Genomic DNA, 19131 nt, shown 5'->3' with positions numbered 1-19131 from the left:
CCCAAAATAATGAGATATATATTTTTTCAGGGTCATGTTAAAATTCTATCAAATACTTTTGATTTAGAATTGCTTCAAGAGAGTAAAACCTTTTCATGTTACTTAGCTAATTTAAAAAGTAAAGTGGATTTGATTAGGTTCATGTGAATTTTTTCCACACAAAAATCATTGTGTGTGATTACTGTTCTAATTACCCTAAAGATTCTAACAGCTTTATCATTTGAATGAGATATCTATACCATAGTTTGCCAAATTAGTTATTTTTTTAATCAGATAAGTAGACATAACCATCCTCACCCCACCACTGACTCCATCACTGCCGTAACCTTTTTTCTCTTTATCATCTGTGTTCCAGCGATGTCGTCAGTACTATTTTGTGCTGGGCTGAGAAGTTACTCGTGTTGTAAAGAAAGTTGTTTTGCAGTGATTAAAGTGCATTCTCTTGTTCACACAACAGACATTAATTAATCATCTTCCATGGGCCACTGAGGATGAAACCTTTTGGAGAAGTAGAAGTTCACAATTTAGATTATATAACTTACGGTACAGGTTCTATAGTTATAGTAATTTATGATTTGGGGTTAGTTTCCTTGACAAATTTTAACAGTTACAGTCATACATACCAAATACTTCTCTGACAGAGTAAGAGGGCATTATTTGATTTTATATTAGTTTATTTGAAGATAAAACATTAACTAAGATAACTGAGTAGCAATGTATTGAGTGTTTGGGTGTCTATAAGGGTGAATCCCTCTACTAGGTGTCAGAACCTAAGCTTTCTTTCCCTGTTTCTAAGGTTAGTTGATCTCAAGCAAAGCCATTCACCTCTCAACCTTTGAAACTGAAGTGTTTGTGCTAAATGACATTTTAGGCAATTGTCCCAAAATTCTAGGCTCAGCCTAAACATTCAGCAGCCCACAAAGAAAAAAAAAAGACTGTTACCAACTCTAATTTTTGTTAGAAGGTATTCCAACCTCTGTGGTATTAAAGTGTCCGTTTATTATGTGCTGTTGACAGTGGATATTAGTTGCTTTAAATATCCTTACTTGGCAAAATAAAAGTTGGCAGCCCTAAAAAAAATGTAGGGGCGAGGGTGGGGGGTGGGAGTGGGGGTGGGAACAAAAAAACAAATTGATAGTTGAAGAAATAATGTTAACTCTGGTTTTCTGTTTAACTACCCGTCAATCTGCCCCTCCACCTACCCACAGAAGCCCTCTGTGGCCTCCTGCTCCATCGTTATGTCCAATACATTTTGAAAAACCACAAAGGTGGTTGCTTGGTTTTATAGTTCTTTTAAAATACTACCTTTCAACGGATAGTTGTGGACGATTATCATTTGCCTTAAAGAAAGATTTCCACTACTCATCCTATAGGAAATAGATATTTTTAAGTGATTTTTTGTTGTTGTTTTTTTTTAATGACTGGACTAACATTGAATCTTCAGTCCACACCCGACATGCCATCTCCCCACCGTGGGGGTGGAGTCCCACGACCCCGTCTCTGCCTTGGTCCTAGATGATTGGCTGGAGACAGGGTGGTAAGAGAGATCCTCGTTTGTAGCAGCAACCAACAAGCTCCTCTCCCGATACCCCGGCCATTACAAGCGCTCAACAAGTTTATTCCAGTGAGGGTTTCCAGGGCTCTTGGCTCCTTTAATTCTCCAGCAGGAGGCACAAGGCCCTGGGGACAGTGTCAAGGCCCCTTCTGGACACCCGCACACAGGCTTCTGCAGTTAACCCTGCAACCTGCTCCAGAGCCAGCCTCCGCGGTGCAGCGGGGTGGGGGAAATCGGAGCAGGATTCCTCGGCGCCTCAGTGCACGGCCCCCACCGACTCCGCAGCGCCGCAGCAGGGGTCATGGACTCCCTCTCCTCACGGTCAGTCCAGGAGACTTACAAGACCCCACCACAACCGCATGCACACGTGCGCACACACACACATACTCACACACACACATACGCGCACACACGTACAGCCTCCTGAAACACACAGCTTCACTGGAATGAGTGATGGGAGAGGAGGAGCAGGCGGGAAGGGATGGGCAAAGTGCTCCAGTGCCCTCAGTTTGCAAAGGGCTTTGACAAATCAGTAAGCCAATGATCAATAGAGCCAATAGAAAAATGGATAAAGGATAAAATGGTTCCAAGAAAAACAAATACAGACTATCAACATATTAAGAGATGCAAGTCAAAGCAATCAGACAGCAGTTTTCCTTATGAAACACTGACAAAATGTTAAATTCGATGTGCCCAGGGTTGATGAGAAGATGACGAAACCGTCATTATCAGACTATTGCTGTAGGGGAAGATGTCAGTAAGTGAAACCAGGGGCTGCTGGATGCTCACCAAAATCCACCTCTCTTCTTCCCCGCCTCCCAGCTAGAACAAGTCTCCTGGGCTCCCCAGCAGTTAAGTGTGGCCATGTACTAAGCTCTAGCCAACGGGAGGTCAGTACCACAGCCGCCAGGGACCTGGCTTATTAACACCTCCCAGGTGTTCTCCTGCAGGCTCCTTTCCCCCCCACTGGGGGAATGCAGGCCCCTCTGGGAAAACCCTGGAAGCCACAGGTTGAAAACGGCAGAGCTTCCATCCACCCTGCGTTCCCAAAAGTCTGCAACAGGGGAGGGTCACCCGGTTGACAGATTTTTCCACCCCGTATTCATGAGCAAGAAATAAAACTTTTGCTTGAGTGATTATACATGTTGGGTCTGTCTGTTATCAGTAATTAACCTACCCTAATACATTTATAAGCACTTTAACTCAGCAATTTCACTACTCGGAATTCACCTGAGGTCAGGACACAGGTTCTCGCAAAAGACTGATCATGATAAGCTACCAGGTGGCTAAGCAGCGCTTAAGAGAATGATAAAACACTTCAAGGGCTCACATGAAAAGGTCTCTAAACTATATTATTGGAATTTTTACCACTAGCAGAAACTGCATAACTGAGTCCATGGTGACGAATGGACAGTGCCCCTTGTACTCCAGGCATCAAAGGACATACCTTCAGACACCAGCAGGGCAAAAGACTTCACAGTAAGACCCGAGCCCCTTTCTGCAGGAGGCCAGAAGGACTGCCCAGGGAGATGGTTGCTGTTTTGCAACGGGTACTTTAGCCAGGAAGGTTCTCGAGGCCACATGCAACCTCAGTTAGAGAACACAGCCCCCGAGGGAGGAATCAGTCCTGAGACCTCTGATGGCTGCGAAGAAGTGGGGAATTAAACTCCAAAGATGAAGGCGGAGGAAACCCCCACAGCCAAAGAGAAACTGAAAACTGGAGGCTTTTAGGCCAAGAATCCAAATAAAATCATCTAGAAATCCTAGGATGGGAATTTCATTTCATTAGCAGGATTTGCCAAAGTTTTGCTCAGGCCTCTCGCCATCCCTGCTGCTGTTGTGACTTTGTTGATCTAGAAGATACTGTCCTCATTTCTTATATGATACAATTCTAATCGTCATTTAGATTTATCCCTCCAGGTTTACCTTTTCCAAATTCAAAGGGTTCGAGTGTTAAATGAGGATAGGCACACATAAAAATTGACGGTTCTGTCATGTCCTCCGTCTCCTTCGGTTTTCATAACTTTTCAGCACAATCCCTCAAGCCTAGCTTTTGGAAATCTGGAACTCTCCCGATGATAACCCAACCCACTGAAAAGCTTTGCCTGGTCACTAGGCTGACATCCAACCTCCAACCCCGAAAAGAGATGTGGTTTAAATAGATAAGAGTAATAAAGTCACATACTCTATCCTGGCAAACTAACTCATCAAAAGATACACAATAACCAACTGGTTGTGGGTACCTCACAGTAGCCAAATGATATTGATTTTATGCTGATTGGGTAAAGCTTCAATCGTTACTTTTCTTGTTTTCATCAAATAATCACTTGAGGAGGGAAAATTGAGTTGTGAGAGACCTGAAAATTGAGACTAAAATTATGTCTGCCCTTAAACTATCAGTATAAAGAGTGGAAAGCATTGCATGCTATTATTCTGAAGGTATGGAAATCTAAAGAAGTTGTCCATACATAAGATTTTTTTGGAAAGATAGTTTGCAATTCTGACAAATACAAGGTTTAGGGTCTAAGCTTCACTCTTTCACCAAAAGCCAAAGCATTTCTGAGACTGCCAGAGGAGACAGTAAATTAATTGTTTTGGAGTGAGTCCATTGACAAATATGTATTCAAACAACACAATTCATTTGAGGAGTTTCCAAGTCTTTGTCACTCTAAATGTAGATGTAACAAGGGGAGAAAAATACACACAACACTCACAAGCACACAGACACACAAATGGTCCCTTGGCTGATTATTTTAATCTTTCTTTTAAAATAAGCAAAATAGAGACATGGGTCTCATTAGAAATTTTCACAATGATTGCCTCTAAAAGTTTATACATTCCGTTTTAGGTTGCATGCAAAAGTTATTATCACTTTTTTTTCTTTCCTTTCTTTCTGCTTTTTTAATCATTCAGCAGCTTTTTTCTACCCATCTCAAGAGCATCTTAAATTATCTGGAAGTTCCCTTCACTGTCGGCCTATGAGTGTTAATTTAAGTTTATCAGTAGAAAAGGTCTCACTTCCAAGGAAGTTGCAAATAAAGTGTGGCTGGTTTTCCAGGTTTCTCTGAGAAGAAAAACCCCACAAAAATAGAAGTGTAACCAAGAAAAGGGAAAAAACAAAATGCCTGGAGAATGTCTTCAAAAGGCGTCTGGAGACACTATTTTTTAAGCACCAATCCTTTCAGCTGCCTTACTCTGCTGTTTTTCAATGCTTCCTCTGGTTATTTACACACTGTCAAATCGCCTTGTCAATTACCTGTGTCTAAAATGTGGACTCTGACGTTTGAAAGGGTTTTCTTAATTGATCTCAGCAGCACCTAATGAGCTTAAAGGACTTACCTGCGTGTCCCCGGAGGTGCTGGCTGGAGGCGGCCGGCAGCTTACAGCACACCATCAGCACAGAGGCCAGAACGAGCCAGTGTGACAGCAGCACTGACTTAGCACAGGCTCTCATCCTGGGGAGAGAGCAGGACACGGGTCAGGGAGGGCACAGCGAGACTGGGTCCTCAAGCAAACATCACCCTGCAGGGACCAGAGCATGGGACATACTCGGCCTTAGACTTCATTTCCCCCAAGAAAACCGAAGGCCCATCAAACCTTATCTGCAAACTGTGCATTAACTCAATTTTCAATAAACACCTTTTATAATTAAGAGTTTTCCAAGTTAGCACCATGCCTGGGTGAGAAGCCTATTTGTGAATCCCCACAGCGTAATTCAAGTCGCCCTGATACAGCATGAGAGTTAGATTCTGTGTTACATAATGAAATTAAAAAGCTACACTCTTAGAGCGGGATTCAAATAATTAGATGGGGTGTGTGAGTCTGAAAGACACCATGGGAATATTACAAACCAGGTCTCAGAGCGTTCTCCTGCTTTCTTTGACTGTATATGAAGACCCTCTGATCTGGAAGCCGGAGCTCATATTTTAGGAAACAAATCACCAAGTGTGCTGCAGAATTCGGACAAGGACGAGTGAATACGAAATAGATTTAACTTCATATGGATGGAAGGTATCAAAACATTTCACCAAAGATAATTCCATTTACAAATGAGGTTGCTTGGCCCATTTAAAAACAAAAACACTGAATAAATAAAAGGGAAAAGGCAAGAATGCCTTTCTCCACTAATGTTCTGACCTTTGTGACATTATAGGGGAATTCGATTGAACTTGATAAGCTCTTTTTGTTTGCTCTATTTTTTTAAATTAATTTTTCAAGCAAAAATGAGGGTCTTTGGCATTTGTAACACCAGTAGTATTTGGGTTTCACCCAAAGCATTTATTCACACCACAACAGCTCAAAGGGATCTCCTATCTATGTGTACAACATGGATAATGTAAATGGAAGACATAAAGGTGAGTTGATTGGGCAACTCCAGAGGCAAAGCTCCTGAGGAAACCCTGGAAGGAAATGTCTCCAGCATCCCCTCGTGGTGGCGGACCCCGCAGCCCCGATTCCGCGTGAGGGGAGGCAAAGGCACCCCTCACACTGCCACGGCAGACCCGCCGCCAGCCCTCCCTCTTGGCTGCCCACAGTTTAGTCAGAGATCTCGTTGAAAAGCTGTCACAACTACTCATCAGTCTGAGACTCATCCTGCCTTTGAAGCAGCCAGGCCAATGTTCTAAGAGCAACCTTGAAAAACCTGGTGTTAGAGGTGACATAAAGTTGGTTTCTTTTTGCTGCTCACCTCAGAAATTCCAAGCATTCTAATCTTACACAGAAATAGCAGGTCTCCCTGCTTTGAAGGAACTGTACATATTTTAATTTCTCACGGCAAATCTATCTCACCTGCCTAAGGCATGCATATACAGACACATGCCCCGGGAGTGGTTCAAATGACCACAAAGAAAATAACCTGTAGGCCTTACGTTAATTTGAGGTCCTATTATATTTAATTATATTATCATTTCTACAATTCAGGAAACGCACAGAGGTTCAAAATTCCACATTTGCTGGATTTTTCAGTGAGATGTCCTGTCCCACATCTAACGTTTTAAATTTTCAGTTATTAACCCTAATATCAGTTATTGATCTCACTGTGACAAGGGGCTTATCACTCTTTTCCAAGGGTTAACCATGCAAATGACTGTGAATGAGACGGGCCGGCTGGGACTAAGGTGCTGGTGAGTGATGAGAATTGTGGCGACCTGTCCAGGGCAGCTACTACCATCCTAGCCGATTACTGCTGTGCAGAAGTGTCAGCTCAGGGATCCCAAGAAGGACAATTTTTCAAGAGAAGCTGGATTCTGATATGCAGCCTGCACAGTCAATATGTTGGCAACTAATTCAATTTGTTCTAAAAACACACTGCAGACCAATCAAAGCACATTTGCAGGTTGGAAGAGGTCCTCTGGATTCCAATTTGCACAATTAGTGGCCCCAAAAGGGAAAGTTTCCAGGAATCAGATGAATAGCATATTAGTTTTCTATTGCATAACAAATAACCACATATTTAGCAGCTTAAAACCACACCAAATATATTATCACACAGTTTCCGTGGGTCAGCAGCCTGGCACGTTCTGTATCCTCTGCTCAGGGACTCACAAGGCTGAAATCAAGCTGGGTACATCCTCATGTGGAGTCTCAAACTAGGGAAAGAAGTGCCTCCAAGCTCCCTGTGATTGTTGACAAAATCCATTGCCTCATGCAGCTCTATGAATAAACTTTGTTTTCTTGCTAGCTACCAGCAAGAAACCACTCTCAAATCCTAGACACTGCATTCAGATCTTTGCCATGTGACCCTCTCCAAAGTTCCTGTCTTCTTCCAGGAAACTCCCACTCGCTTCAAGGGCTCACCTGATTAGTTATTCAAAGTCAATTTATTTGGGGCCTTAATTACATCTGCAGAATCCCTTCATTCTTGTCATATAATGTAATCTCATTATGGAAGTGAATATTCAGAGAACTTCAGGTATAAGTTGTTCCCCTCCTTGTCAAAACCATTTGACCCAACCTGGTTCTGAAATCCATTCTCTTGATTTTAATAGATTTCTAGATGCACAGAACCATATTGGCCTCTTAACTCTTCTACACTTCACTGAATATTGTTAAGCACTGTTTAATGCTTTGTGTATTTGGATCTCCTGCCTATATCCACAATGTCCCTCACAAATTATGTCCTAATTCAGACTAAGTATTTCAGGTGAGCTATAATCTCTTCCAGTTTATCTACAATTAAAATGCAGTTTCATCTGTTTATTAGTTACCTCCATCATCTAAACTTGTCTGGATGGACTGCACCAAATTCAGAGTATATTTGGGATGGTCTGGGCCAGACAGGCTAGATTGCCTGGGAAGCAGAGTGTAAGACAGATATTAGGACATGGTAGGTTTATTAGGGAGTGCTCTTAGAATCATCATCTGGGGAAGAGAAGAGAAGGGAAAGAAAATGGAGGAAAGGGGAGGGGAGCAGAGGGGAGAGAAAGGAAGGAAGGGAAGGGAAATGGCAGAAGGAGTTGAGCTGGTATGCTGTATCACAAAAAAAGGCCTCAGACAATCCTATGGGGAAGTCCAAAGCTGAGATGACCCATCTGAGTGGTCTCAAGTGGGAAAAATAGCTGGGCTTTTATATTTCCATATTGATCAGGCATCGGTTGCGAGCTGCCCTAAAAAGAGGGGTCATGTTGAGCAAGGTGGCTGTCTGACTCAAAGGCAATTCTCAGAGAGGGCTGACAGCTGTTAGCCTAAGTATTCGTTTCCTAGGGCTGCTGAAACAATTTATGACAAACTGCACAGTCTAAAATAACTGAAGTCTATTCTCTCTCAGTTCTGGAAGCTAGAAGTCTGAAATCAAGGTGTTGGGAGACTCTTTCCAATGGCTCTGGGGAGGAATCCTTCCTTGCCTCCTCTGAGCTTCTCTTGGTGGTGAACAATCCTTGGTATTCTTTGACTTGTGGACAATCCTTGGTATTCTTTGACTTGTGGACAATCCTTGGTATCCTTTGACTTGTGGCAGTAACACTCCAGTTGCTGTCTCCGTCTTCACATGGCCCTCTCCCCTGTGTGTGTCTCTTCTTCTTATAAGGACACCAGTCATTTTGAACTAGGGCCACCTTATGCCAGTATGACCTCATCTTAGCCAATTACATCTGCAAAGTTCCTATTTCCAAATAAGGTTACATTCACAGGGGCCAGAGGCGAGGACTTCAACATATCTTTTTCTTTGGGGGAGGGGGTGAGTGGATGGTGGTGCATGGGCTGGGAATCGAACGTGGGTCTCCCACATGGCAGGTGAGAATTCTACCACTGAACTACCCATGAACTACATATCTTCTTGTGGAGCATAACTCAACCCAACAGTTGAGGGAATAAATTCTTCATTCCTAAAGGAGGATACTGACAGCACATCACAATGTTCCTACTGTCCACCTTAAAATGCAGATTCCATGGCCCATACATCATTTAATTCGTGGGGCTGAGAGAGTCATCCTCAAGAGAAGATCTATTCCCTGAAGTATAAAAAGCCCATGCCCCATGTTCATCATGCCAGATGGGTCTGTTTTATCCTCAGATTCATCCTTTCCCCTGCTCTGTTCTGTATTGCAAGGGATAAGAGAAGACCCTGCAGGCTGCATTTTCAAGGTTCCCATGTGAGCTGACTCCTGGCCTGGTTTGGTCAACAAGTGGTAATGGTTGGGGATGGGAGGTCAGGAGAAAGGGGAAGGCCAGGGTATTTCTCCCCCACTTTCTCTATCTTGGACAGAAATTGTGGCCTGGTCATTTCTGCTCTAAAAGAGTCTACTATGGTCCCACCCCTTCCCCTAGACCCTGGCAACCCACTTCTTTCCTTTGTCCCACCAGCCCAGGGGTGGTTGGTAGTGGCTTCGTTTGGTTGCCAATCTCAGGGTTGCCATCATGTCTTCTGGTTGGTTTCTCTGACTCTCCCATCACATGTTTTCCATTTCCCCTGTTCCAAATTTTAAATTCTTTTCCCAGTTGGATCCCAACAACAAACTCCAGTGCAAAAGGACAGACATTCCAAATCTCAAGCGAGGAGCCATGATCCATCTTGTTCTCACACGGTCAATCCTATGTACCAGTTTCCAGGGTGAGTAGCAACGAGTTTACATACAGTCCCAGGAGCAAGTATTTACCTAGCAATAGTTATAATCCCCGGGGAAATGCCTGGTGATGGGGATGGGCAGCTATTAGGCAATAATCTTATATTTTCTTCAATAATCTAGAACCCCCAGTAAAAGGTTTCCTGACCTATTACATCTTATATGATTCTTCAATTCTTCTACAATGAGCATTTTTTTATCTTAGAACACTCACATTTTTTCACTATTTAAACAATGAGCATTTTTTAATCTTAAAACACTCACATTTTTTCACTATTTAAACACTATAACATTGCTTTGCAAATGGAAACAATGCCAAAGATGAAAGCTAAAATTAAAAGAATTATTCCAATTCTCAAAAATGCTATTTAAAAGAAGGCTTTTACAAAGGATCAACTCCAGAATACTCAGTTTTGCTAAATTCCTAATACTCTGTAAATATATCATCTCTAAGTATATGTTAAAATCATTTTACCTTGGAGACTTCGTAAGATTTGTTTCCAGTCAAACACAATTATTCCAGGATATATTTCAGAGAGACTCCAAATTCCCACTTGTAGCAAGGACTAACCATTTCTGTAGTTCCAAAAATTTATCTTAGTTTAGAAGACCTATTTAAAAAACAAAAACGACAGGCAGCAATTGGTATTTCTAATGTTGAAATGAAACATTTCCAGTAGCAAAATAATGATTGTACAACGACTCCTGCTGTTTCAAGCAAGTAGCAGACAGCCAAACACATCTACATTTGAAAAGTGTTCTGGTACTTTGATGCAGAGTTCTGCACTCATTAACTAGCCATATATTAGCTAACGAGATATGATTTTAAAATAGGTGGCTCTCCCATCTCACTGACCACGCAACAAAAAAAAAAAAGGAAACCGCATCTCCGCCCTGCAGCGGTGCGGGAGCCAGGGCGGCCTCTGACGCTGCGGCGGGGAACCGCGCGCGATTCTGGGCTCCGGCCTCGGGCCCGTAGGGTTCCCGGGGACCGGTAAGGGCCCGCGGCGGTGAAGCCACCCGCAGCCCCGGCGCCGCCTGCCGGGAGCCGAGGCAGCCATGGTGAGCTGCCGGTCCGGGCGTGCGCACCAACGCCCTGCGCACCGTGCCGGGCGCGACCAGATTCTGCCCAGCAGCCGCGCTGCGGGCATTTGACTTGTCTTAGTCTACTTCTCGGAGAATGAAACGCAGATGGTAGGCACCTAGTGAGAATTCTAGTGACTTACCAAACATAACTAGAGGAGTCAGCAGCAAGCGGCTTGAGAGAGCAGAAGCGGGAGTGTTCTCCCAGTGGGGCAAATACACATTATGAAAATGCATGCTGAAAAGACGCATGAATGTGTCAAGTGCAGCAGTTCGTTTGGTACTGAAAGGGCCTTGAAAAGACATGTAAAGGACTGTGGCAGGACCTGCCTGAGCACCATGGCTGTCCTTAGGCCAGTGGTACTGCCCCACAGGCACACATCTGCCCAACTAGCCCGAGATCCCTGCTGAGCACGGGGACCCACCTAGTAAGAAAAGGGAAATGGAGAGCTCCATGAACAACCAGAAGTTACCAAAAAGACACCATCGGGCAAGGGTAATGGACGGTAGATTGCACCAAGCCAGCAGCTGCAGTTGCCGTGGTTGTGTCTACAGCTCCACGGTGTTCCTTAGCCAAAAACATACTGAGCCATCTCAGCGGTCAAAGCATTCAGCAAACAATGACAAGGTAGAGACACCAGAACATGCACCTGACTTCCATGACCAGTAAGGTACTGCTGCATTAGCCAGTGGAGCCACTTTCTGTGTTGCTAGATGGACATATACAGCAACACAAACTGGAATAGAATGGAGCCTGTCCCCTGTTGGCAGAGTCACCCCAAAGGAATGGAGAGATCAGTAATCATCCCCGTTGCTGTGATACTGAAATGTTTCAAAAGCAACTCATAATTCATGACAAATAAAAGCATTATGTACCCACTGAAATATGACATTATTGAAGAAATAAAGTACATTTGAAAACTTTTTTTAAAAAAAGACCATCAAATCATCGATCGATAAACCAACCTTTCTAGACCAGACATTCAAGAAGTAGAAACTTCAGAAATAAGGCTAGTAGCTTCCTTGGAAAACTCTACAGCACCAATGCCAGAAAACGCTTACACTTCCAAGATATCCCCCCAGAAATTGCTTTTACTTGGCTTTAGTTCAGCTGCCTGTTATGCCGCTTTCTCCAGCCTGTCCTAGTAGGTGTCAATCATCAGTCGGTGTCAGTCATCCGGAGGTGTCCATCATCGGGCCTCTGCCACTTACTTCCACTATCTATAGGAAGCCTGCTCTTCAGCCTGGGCTCAGAGGCCTGCTCACTTAGGGAGAGACTCTATCTCTCAAAAATTGTGAATCCCATTGCCGTTGAGCCAATTAGTACAGGTATTCATGTGAACATGGGTAAAAGCCCCCCTACTACTTTACAGCAGCCAGTGAGCACATGTCAGAAGAACAGTACTCTGTCCATCCATGTGCAGAGCTGTCTCATGCCTCACCAAGCTGCATGCCTCCTGCACGGTGGCCTTCCCCAGACTTCTCTGTATCCCTCATTCCCAAACGGTTTTGACATTAGGTTCTCAAGTTTCACTTCCCATTAGTGTTCAGACTCAAACATTGTTAGCCAGTTCTGATATAAGTTCATCTAAAGCTGCTCAGACTGATGCTTTTTTTAGATGCTTGTTTCCAGTCAGGTGAGATCTCCAGAGAAATGCAAACCAGTGGGGGGCAAAGTTCCAAAGGTGACTGATCTCGCACGGACCACACGGTGATGTGCAGAGGCTTTTTTGAGAATGTCCACTCATCACACAGGGTTTCCATGGACAATATTGTAAGAGACAGTTTTGTAGCAGAAGCTATTACTCATGGTTTGTTCCCTCAGAATGACCCTAAGACTTTAAGTCAAGATATTGAGAAATCTACACCAATGATAAGCTTCAGTAAACCGAATAGTATGCTTCCTTCACAAACACGATAGATAATCAGACCCAAACCACAGATTTATTAAGCAATTTAGAAAACATCTAGTCAAGTAGCCTGCTGGGTCAGACAGTGGATAATCACAGTCTTTTGTCTGGCTCATCACTGGACCCAACACCCAGCTACCATCTGGCCCTACCCAGAATCCCAAATTAGACTTTGATTTTGAAGAGTTCTTTCTGGCCTCAAATATCCAAACTCAGACAGAAGAGAGTGAATTTAGCAGCATGAACACTAAACCAGTCTTGGAATCCCGGGACATAAAGACCCAAACTGACTTTTTACTTGCAGGCACCTCTGCTCAGCCCTACAATTGTAGGGAAATTGTAGGGAAATGCTAACCTCTTAGGCCTTGACATGTCTGAAACACAGACACAGATGGACTTAAACTTCTTTTTAGGCAGTGGCCCTCATCTGCCTGTGGGCACTATTCTGAAACACTCCAGCTTTTCCAGGAGAACTGACTCATCTCACACAGAAACCCAATCTTATATTCCATTAATACACTAAGTTAATGAAATATTATCATTTATTGTTATTTCATCATGTAAAATTATGACACCAAAATCATTAATTTCTTTGAAATTGGCAAGTTTATATTCTGACTCATGTATCTTTATTATTTTGACCATGTTTGATAAGTAATAAAATATTTTAAAATAGTTAAAAAATAAAAAGAAGGTGTTTCCACTAAACATCTACCTGCTCTAGAAAAAAAAGTTTAGTTGAACAACTTGATATTTTGAGAACATTCACAGTTTTGATAGCTGATCAAATGGTATCTAAGTTAGTTCTTAATACTTAGAATTTAAGAACTTTGCTATCTGAATACGTAGACTTTATCCTTGTTGCCTTAATTTTAAATTGGTTTATGAAACTCACTGGGCAAACACAGGCTTTACGATGATTATATGGATACGTTCTTCAAATATGCCTATGGTTAACCTCACTAAGATAACCACTTTTGGTGATTCTAAGTGTACTGTTTGTTTTCTTAAATAAAAAGAAAGTTCAGATGAGCAGTAAAGAAACACAGGCCATGAATTCTTGTTTTGAATCCCTGAGGAGTTTGTTTTGCAGGAGCAATGAAACTTGAACAGCCACAGCTGACGCCCGTCTAGCCTATTTTAGCCTGGAACATGATGGAGTCTCAGCTCAGTTCTGCAGAAACCCAGACGCGAGCAAGACCGCACACAGACTCCAACCTCGGAAAGGGAAGTCCACGTGCGGGGTGACATTTACAGTTTTCTTCAGGACTTAGATGATGGGGAACAGGGACAGCAGTGTTTAACTATTGAATTTTTTCAGTTGTTTAAGCAGTTGCTTAGATTCTCTGCAGTTCTTTGCCTTTTGTACTTATAAACATGAAATTTGTATGTAAATGTTGAACGCATGATACAGTGTAGAACACTAATCTAGCAATGATTGTTCTTGCGTTGCCTACATTTGCCCCTTCAAAGCTAGTTTTTCCTTCTAAAAAAAATGAATGTATTTCACACCTTTAAAAACAATATTAGCCATTAGCTGAAGCCAAACTTAACGGGTACTAGGGTACAGACTTTTAAAGTCTTTAAAACATTTTAGTGAGAGTGTAACATACTTAACTTAAATTGTACCTTTAATATATTTTAAACAGTGCTTGTTAGAAAGTCCTGTTTCCTGAAAGTACCTGTAAAGGAGATTTAAAGCACAATGCTTACATGGTTTGAGACTCAAGTTGCATGCAACTTCATCTGCTTTAGCATCTGTGCCTGTTGAAACAGTTGTGTACCCCAGAAAAGCCATGTTCTTCAACCCTTATTCAATATTGTCGGGTGGGATCTTTTTGATTAAGTTGTTTCCATGGAGATGTGAACCGCCCAGTTGAGGGTGGGCCCTTTTGATTAGGTGGTTTCCATGGAGATGTCTCTCCACCCATTCAAGGTAGAGTTGCTCACTGGAGTCCTTTAAGAGGTAACCATTTTGGGGAAAGAGGCAAAACCATCACAGGCAGAGACATATGGAGATGAAGAAAGAAAATGTCTCCAGGGAAGCTGTTTGAAAACGAGGAGCCAAAGACCCCAGCAGATGCCAGCCACGTGCCTTCCCAGCTGACAGAAGGGTTCCAGACCCATCGGCCCTTCTTTGGAGTTAAGATATCTTTCTCTGTATGCCTTAGTTTAGACATTTCTAGGGTCTAAGAACTGTAAACCTGGAATGTAATAAATTCCCTTTATAAAAGCCATTCCATTTCTGGTATACTGCATTCCAGCAGCTTTAGCAAACTAATACAGCATCTCACTCTTCTGCCTTGAAGACACAAAGAAAACCGTAGCTGTCTCTAACTTTCGAAATCATTTTCACGTAGGCATTGCCATCCCTTCTCTACATGAGCTATACTGATACCAATGTAAATGTACAGTATTTTATTCACAAGAGCTTATGGCTGTAAATTCACGGTATAAAGGAATAATAGCCAGGGCTTATGTGTAAATAGCGGTCCTCCTAATTGAAATAATAACGGTGAGTCATCCGCAGCATGGAAACACTGGGGTGTGTCCTACAAACATCCTGCTGTCTACAGCCGTTTAGAGGGGGGACCTAGAGTTGCCTCCCAAAGTGCACCCACAGGCTGGATCCAAGCTTATCATGCTGTATGTCTAAAAAAAAAAAATTAGAAAAGAAAAGGACACGTCCCCCTAAATTTCAATGTAGGGCACTTCTACTAAGCTTAATAGAGGAAGAATGCAATCTACAATTATTTTAAAGTGACCCGCCTTCCTTCATCCACATTCATCTTTTTCCCTTGAATGGTTTCTGAAGGACAGCAGTCTAGCGAGACTATTTTTATTTGTGCCTTGATGGTAATGATTATGGAACAGAACCACCCAGAATACAGTGGTCTGTATGTTGCTTTGTCTAAAAAAAAGAAAGTTGCACCAGTCTTCTTCAAAGAGAACAAAGAAGGTGAAGACTTATTCTTTCAATCGAGAAATGGGTTTTGTTTTATTTTGAGAGGAGAGCATGGATTGAGTATGCTTTGGGGTTTTCTGTTTTTAGGAGATTCTGCTTAATTGTTGGTTAACGCTCAGAAAAGTAAGAATCACTGCAGTTCGTAAGTGTTCTATGTCTACAGAGAAACATTTTGTCCCTTTTCATGTACATGCCTAAGCTATGAAGGCTAACTCCTCAAAAGAAAACCTAGCAAGGGAACTAATAATTCCTTTAAATAAAATGGTACTGTTGCTACTAATTCACATTCCATACATCAGATGCAGAGGGCATGCTGGTAAAGGGTGACTACCGAATATCCTGGGCAGATGAACTCAACCTAGTAGACAAAAGAGTTTGCTTTGGTCACAGTCGCCTATGAACATGGGTTTCAAAACAAACAAAGCCTTAACTTAGAATTTCATCATGGTTTAGAATCATCACTGCCTTAATGTGTAAACATTAATTTGTCCTCCTAATAAAGGAGAAATGCATGTTCATTCATGGATTTTGTAAATAAAAATGCATTGATCTATGGCATAAAAAAAAACCACTGTTTCTTTGACAGTGTTTGTTAATCCAGCCAATAGAATTATTTGCAGAAAAAATGGACCATGAAATAGAGTTCTTCATGTACAAGAACTGTTCTCCCCCAAAACCTTAGTTACCTGAATTGTTGTAAGAGTATCTGTAAAAAGTTAAATTCAGTGATTAAAAAGAAGAAGAAAAAGGAAATAGAAGATGATCCATTCCCACGAGGTTATACAACTGCCCAAGCTTACCGAGCAGTGGGAAAGCCAGCGTGGAGACTGAACCCCTAGCTCCATCTGATAGAAGCCCTAACGTAGAGCTAGACAATTGCAAGCCTGCTTTGAAAAAAAAAAATCTTAATAGGAGGCAGAAGGAAAAAGTCTTTCCAATATAATACGCCATACCAAAACATAAAGAAACCTGTTAATTCCAAAGTTGCCACTCAATGCCTTTGCTCAGAGCACAGACCTAAAGCACTATGCCACCCAGGAAAAACATTTTTCAAAGAAGGGCTCAGAGGATTCCAAACCAAAGAAATCTTAAGAAAAATGGAAATGAAGCTATACCATTCTCCTTATTGATAAGTGAAAATATATCCCTCCCAGCTGTGGAGATCACAGAGAAGTAATGATATGCATGAATAAATATTAAAGTTCCAAATATGATTTAGAATGAGAGTTGAAATGCCATCTAATTACTTTCCAATCCTATGGAACCCATTACAAAGCCATCACAAAGCACCCCTGAGACATTTCTCTTCCTCAGATGCCCCTAGAGGCAATTATGCAAGTTTGCCAGGAGAACACTTTCGGGGGTGAACTTGAAGGCTCACCCCTTTTACAGGCTTCAGGAAAGAGAATGGACCTTGAGTGATTAGCTCAACAAAAGTGAAAAAAAGGCTTTCAATAACTGTATAAATGTGAATTACTTGGGGGGTTGAGACGACTTGAAAATATTCATCTCCCAGATCCTCCAACTTTATTGAGTCTGTTTGTCCTTCTGTCCACCCAAGGGCATCCTGTGACCTTCTGCTCTCAGAAGGAAAAACACAGTGTAATTTATCAGAACACATCATAATGAACTCCCCGCACATTGAAAAGCAGAATGACCTTTCCCAGCTAATATTTATCTTGTTTTCTTCACACAAAAGGAACCATTAGGGATTCTTTTCTCAATTCATTAAAAAAATGGATCCATCAGTGGAAAGAAACGCGACCTAATAGTCCATATGCCAGACAAGGAGCCAGGAGTTTAATTTTAGACTGAGCAGTAACTCATTCAGTCAGATTTTCCCAGAGTGTATCTTAGGTACTTGCTTACAAGCATTAACTCTTTCCCCTCACTTCTAAACTGAAGTACATTCATGTCTATAAATAATTTCGTGCGTGGCACCAAAAGCACTTACTTGCAGTCACTTCATTTTTCTCTCTGTTGTTTCCCAACTATAACACAGTTCTTTTTATCAGTCTTCTTCAAAAGTTATTTGTTTTTAAAGAGGCTAGGCATTCTCAATGATGAAAGACATTGCCCTTGTCTAGACTAGAAAAACTTTTTTTTTAAATATGCCCAGTCATTCTCAGAATGAGCTATAAAATCTCAGCATTCATATTCTGGGTTACATTTTTCATCCTTCACCTGATATGCTAGTGTGGTGTGGTCACTCCAGAAGAGCAGACTACCTGTTTACGTTTCCTGGTACCAAGATATTTTGAGACTCCCAGGCAGAGAAGGCCATTCTGCAGATGTTTACTTTATTTCTGGGTTATGCAAGAAAGAATTCTGTCTACACTTGCTTTCACATCAAGGATATAGTAAAGTGGTACCTTTCTTTCCTCTTGACCTACCTGCCTTCAATCACTAGTGGGGTGAATTCTGTAAAATAACTATTCTTTCAGAATATGGTTTTTTATTTGTCATAAATCAGCATCCTCAGGAAAAATCTTATAGCAGTTTTGCTGCACCCATTTACTTGGCACGTGTTAATCTATGCAGGATCACATTCTCCCGTTCTTTACACCCTAAAAATCTAGTGGTGAATTATCAAAGTTCCTTTTAACATTAGAAGATATGATGACCTTAAACCTCGACCTAATCATGGGGGGAAATGAGACTAACCCGAATTAGAGAGACATTCTGTGATAGAAGGGCTCTGTATCCTTAAAAAGTGTCAAGGTCATGGGCAGTGCGACGGTGACTCAGTGGCAGAATCCTCGCCTGCCAGGCCAGAGATCCAGGTTTGATTCCCGCTGCCTGCCCATGCCAAAAAAAAAGAGTCAAGGTCATGAAAGACAAGGGGAACCTAAGAAATTGTTCCAAAGAAAAGAGAGAAGCGTGGTCACTAAATGCAATTGTGACCCCATGCTGGATCTTAGACCAGGAAAAATATACGGGAGTGATTCACAGAATGAATTGCACAGACTTCCACACATATGCATAGCTATATAGGACATAGTGGGGGCAACTGACAAAATCTGAATATGGGCTATGGATCATATTACAGTGTTATATCGAAGTTAAATTTCCTGGTTTTGAAAATTATACTGTAGTTACAAAGGAAGATGTCCTCATTGTTGACAAAAAAAAAAAATACACTCTGAAATATTTAGGAGTAAAAGGGCAAGTGTTTACAACTTTTAAATGGTTCATGGACAAAATGGAGGGGGAAAAAATAAATAAACAGAAAACAGGAGAGAGAGGGAAGTGGGGAGGCAGGAAGAGAGAATGCATGAATAAATACATGAATGAAAAAGTGGCATGGCACAAAATGCAAGCAATTGGTGAATCAAGATAAAAGGGTAATTGGGAGTTCTCTGCATTATTTTTTCAATTTTTCATTAAGTTGGAAATTATATCAAAAATTGAACCTTAAACATGAACTTAAAAGGCTCCAGTTTATAAGAGATAGTAAGATGATTTGAAACATATTACCAGTCCTAAACAATAAGAAGAGTCAATACTTTGATATGTTCTGATTAAGTTCATTCTCTGAGCCCTCACCAGCACCCCCAG

General features: G+C 41.8%; 1 protein-coding gene, 1 long non-coding RNA gene and 1 pseudogene across 2 annotated transcripts in view; 2 read left to right on the top strand and 1 right to left on the bottom strand.

Moving 5' to 3' along the window:
* Positions 1–19131, bottom strand: part of TAFA4 (TAFA chemokine like family member 4) — a 265526-nt gene that overhangs the window by 182735 nt on the left and 63660 nt on the right. The window contains exons 2-3 of the mRNA XM_077130345.1: positions 10091–10226; positions 4895–5010 (exon numbers count right to left, since the gene is read on the bottom strand). Of these exons, the coding sequence (XP_076986460.1) occupies positions 4895–5009 (115 nt within the window). The 5' untranslated portion in view covers position 5010; positions 10091–10226. The remainder of the gene's footprint in view (positions 1–4894; positions 5011–10090; positions 10227–19131) is intronic.
* Positions 8726–9600, top strand: LOC143657866 (uncharacterized). The gene is made up of 3 exons (XR_013162996.1): positions 8726–8785; positions 9066–9144; positions 9491–9600. It is a non-coding gene; the product is annotated as an uncharacterized LOC143657866 (long non-coding RNA).
* Positions 10930–11558, top strand: LOC143657818 (cytochrome c oxidase subunit 7B, mitochondrial pseudogene; annotated as a pseudogene).

The sequence above is a fragment of the Tamandua tetradactyla genome, chromosome 15 (genome assembly GCF_023851605.1).
Source record: "Tamandua tetradactyla isolate mTamTet1 chromosome 15, mTamTet1.pri, whole genome shotgun sequence".
Taxonomy (NCBI): Eukaryota; Metazoa; Chordata; class Mammalia; order Pilosa; family Myrmecophagidae; genus Tamandua; species Tamandua tetradactyla.
This window is presented reverse-complemented; position numbering and strand designations above follow the sequence as displayed.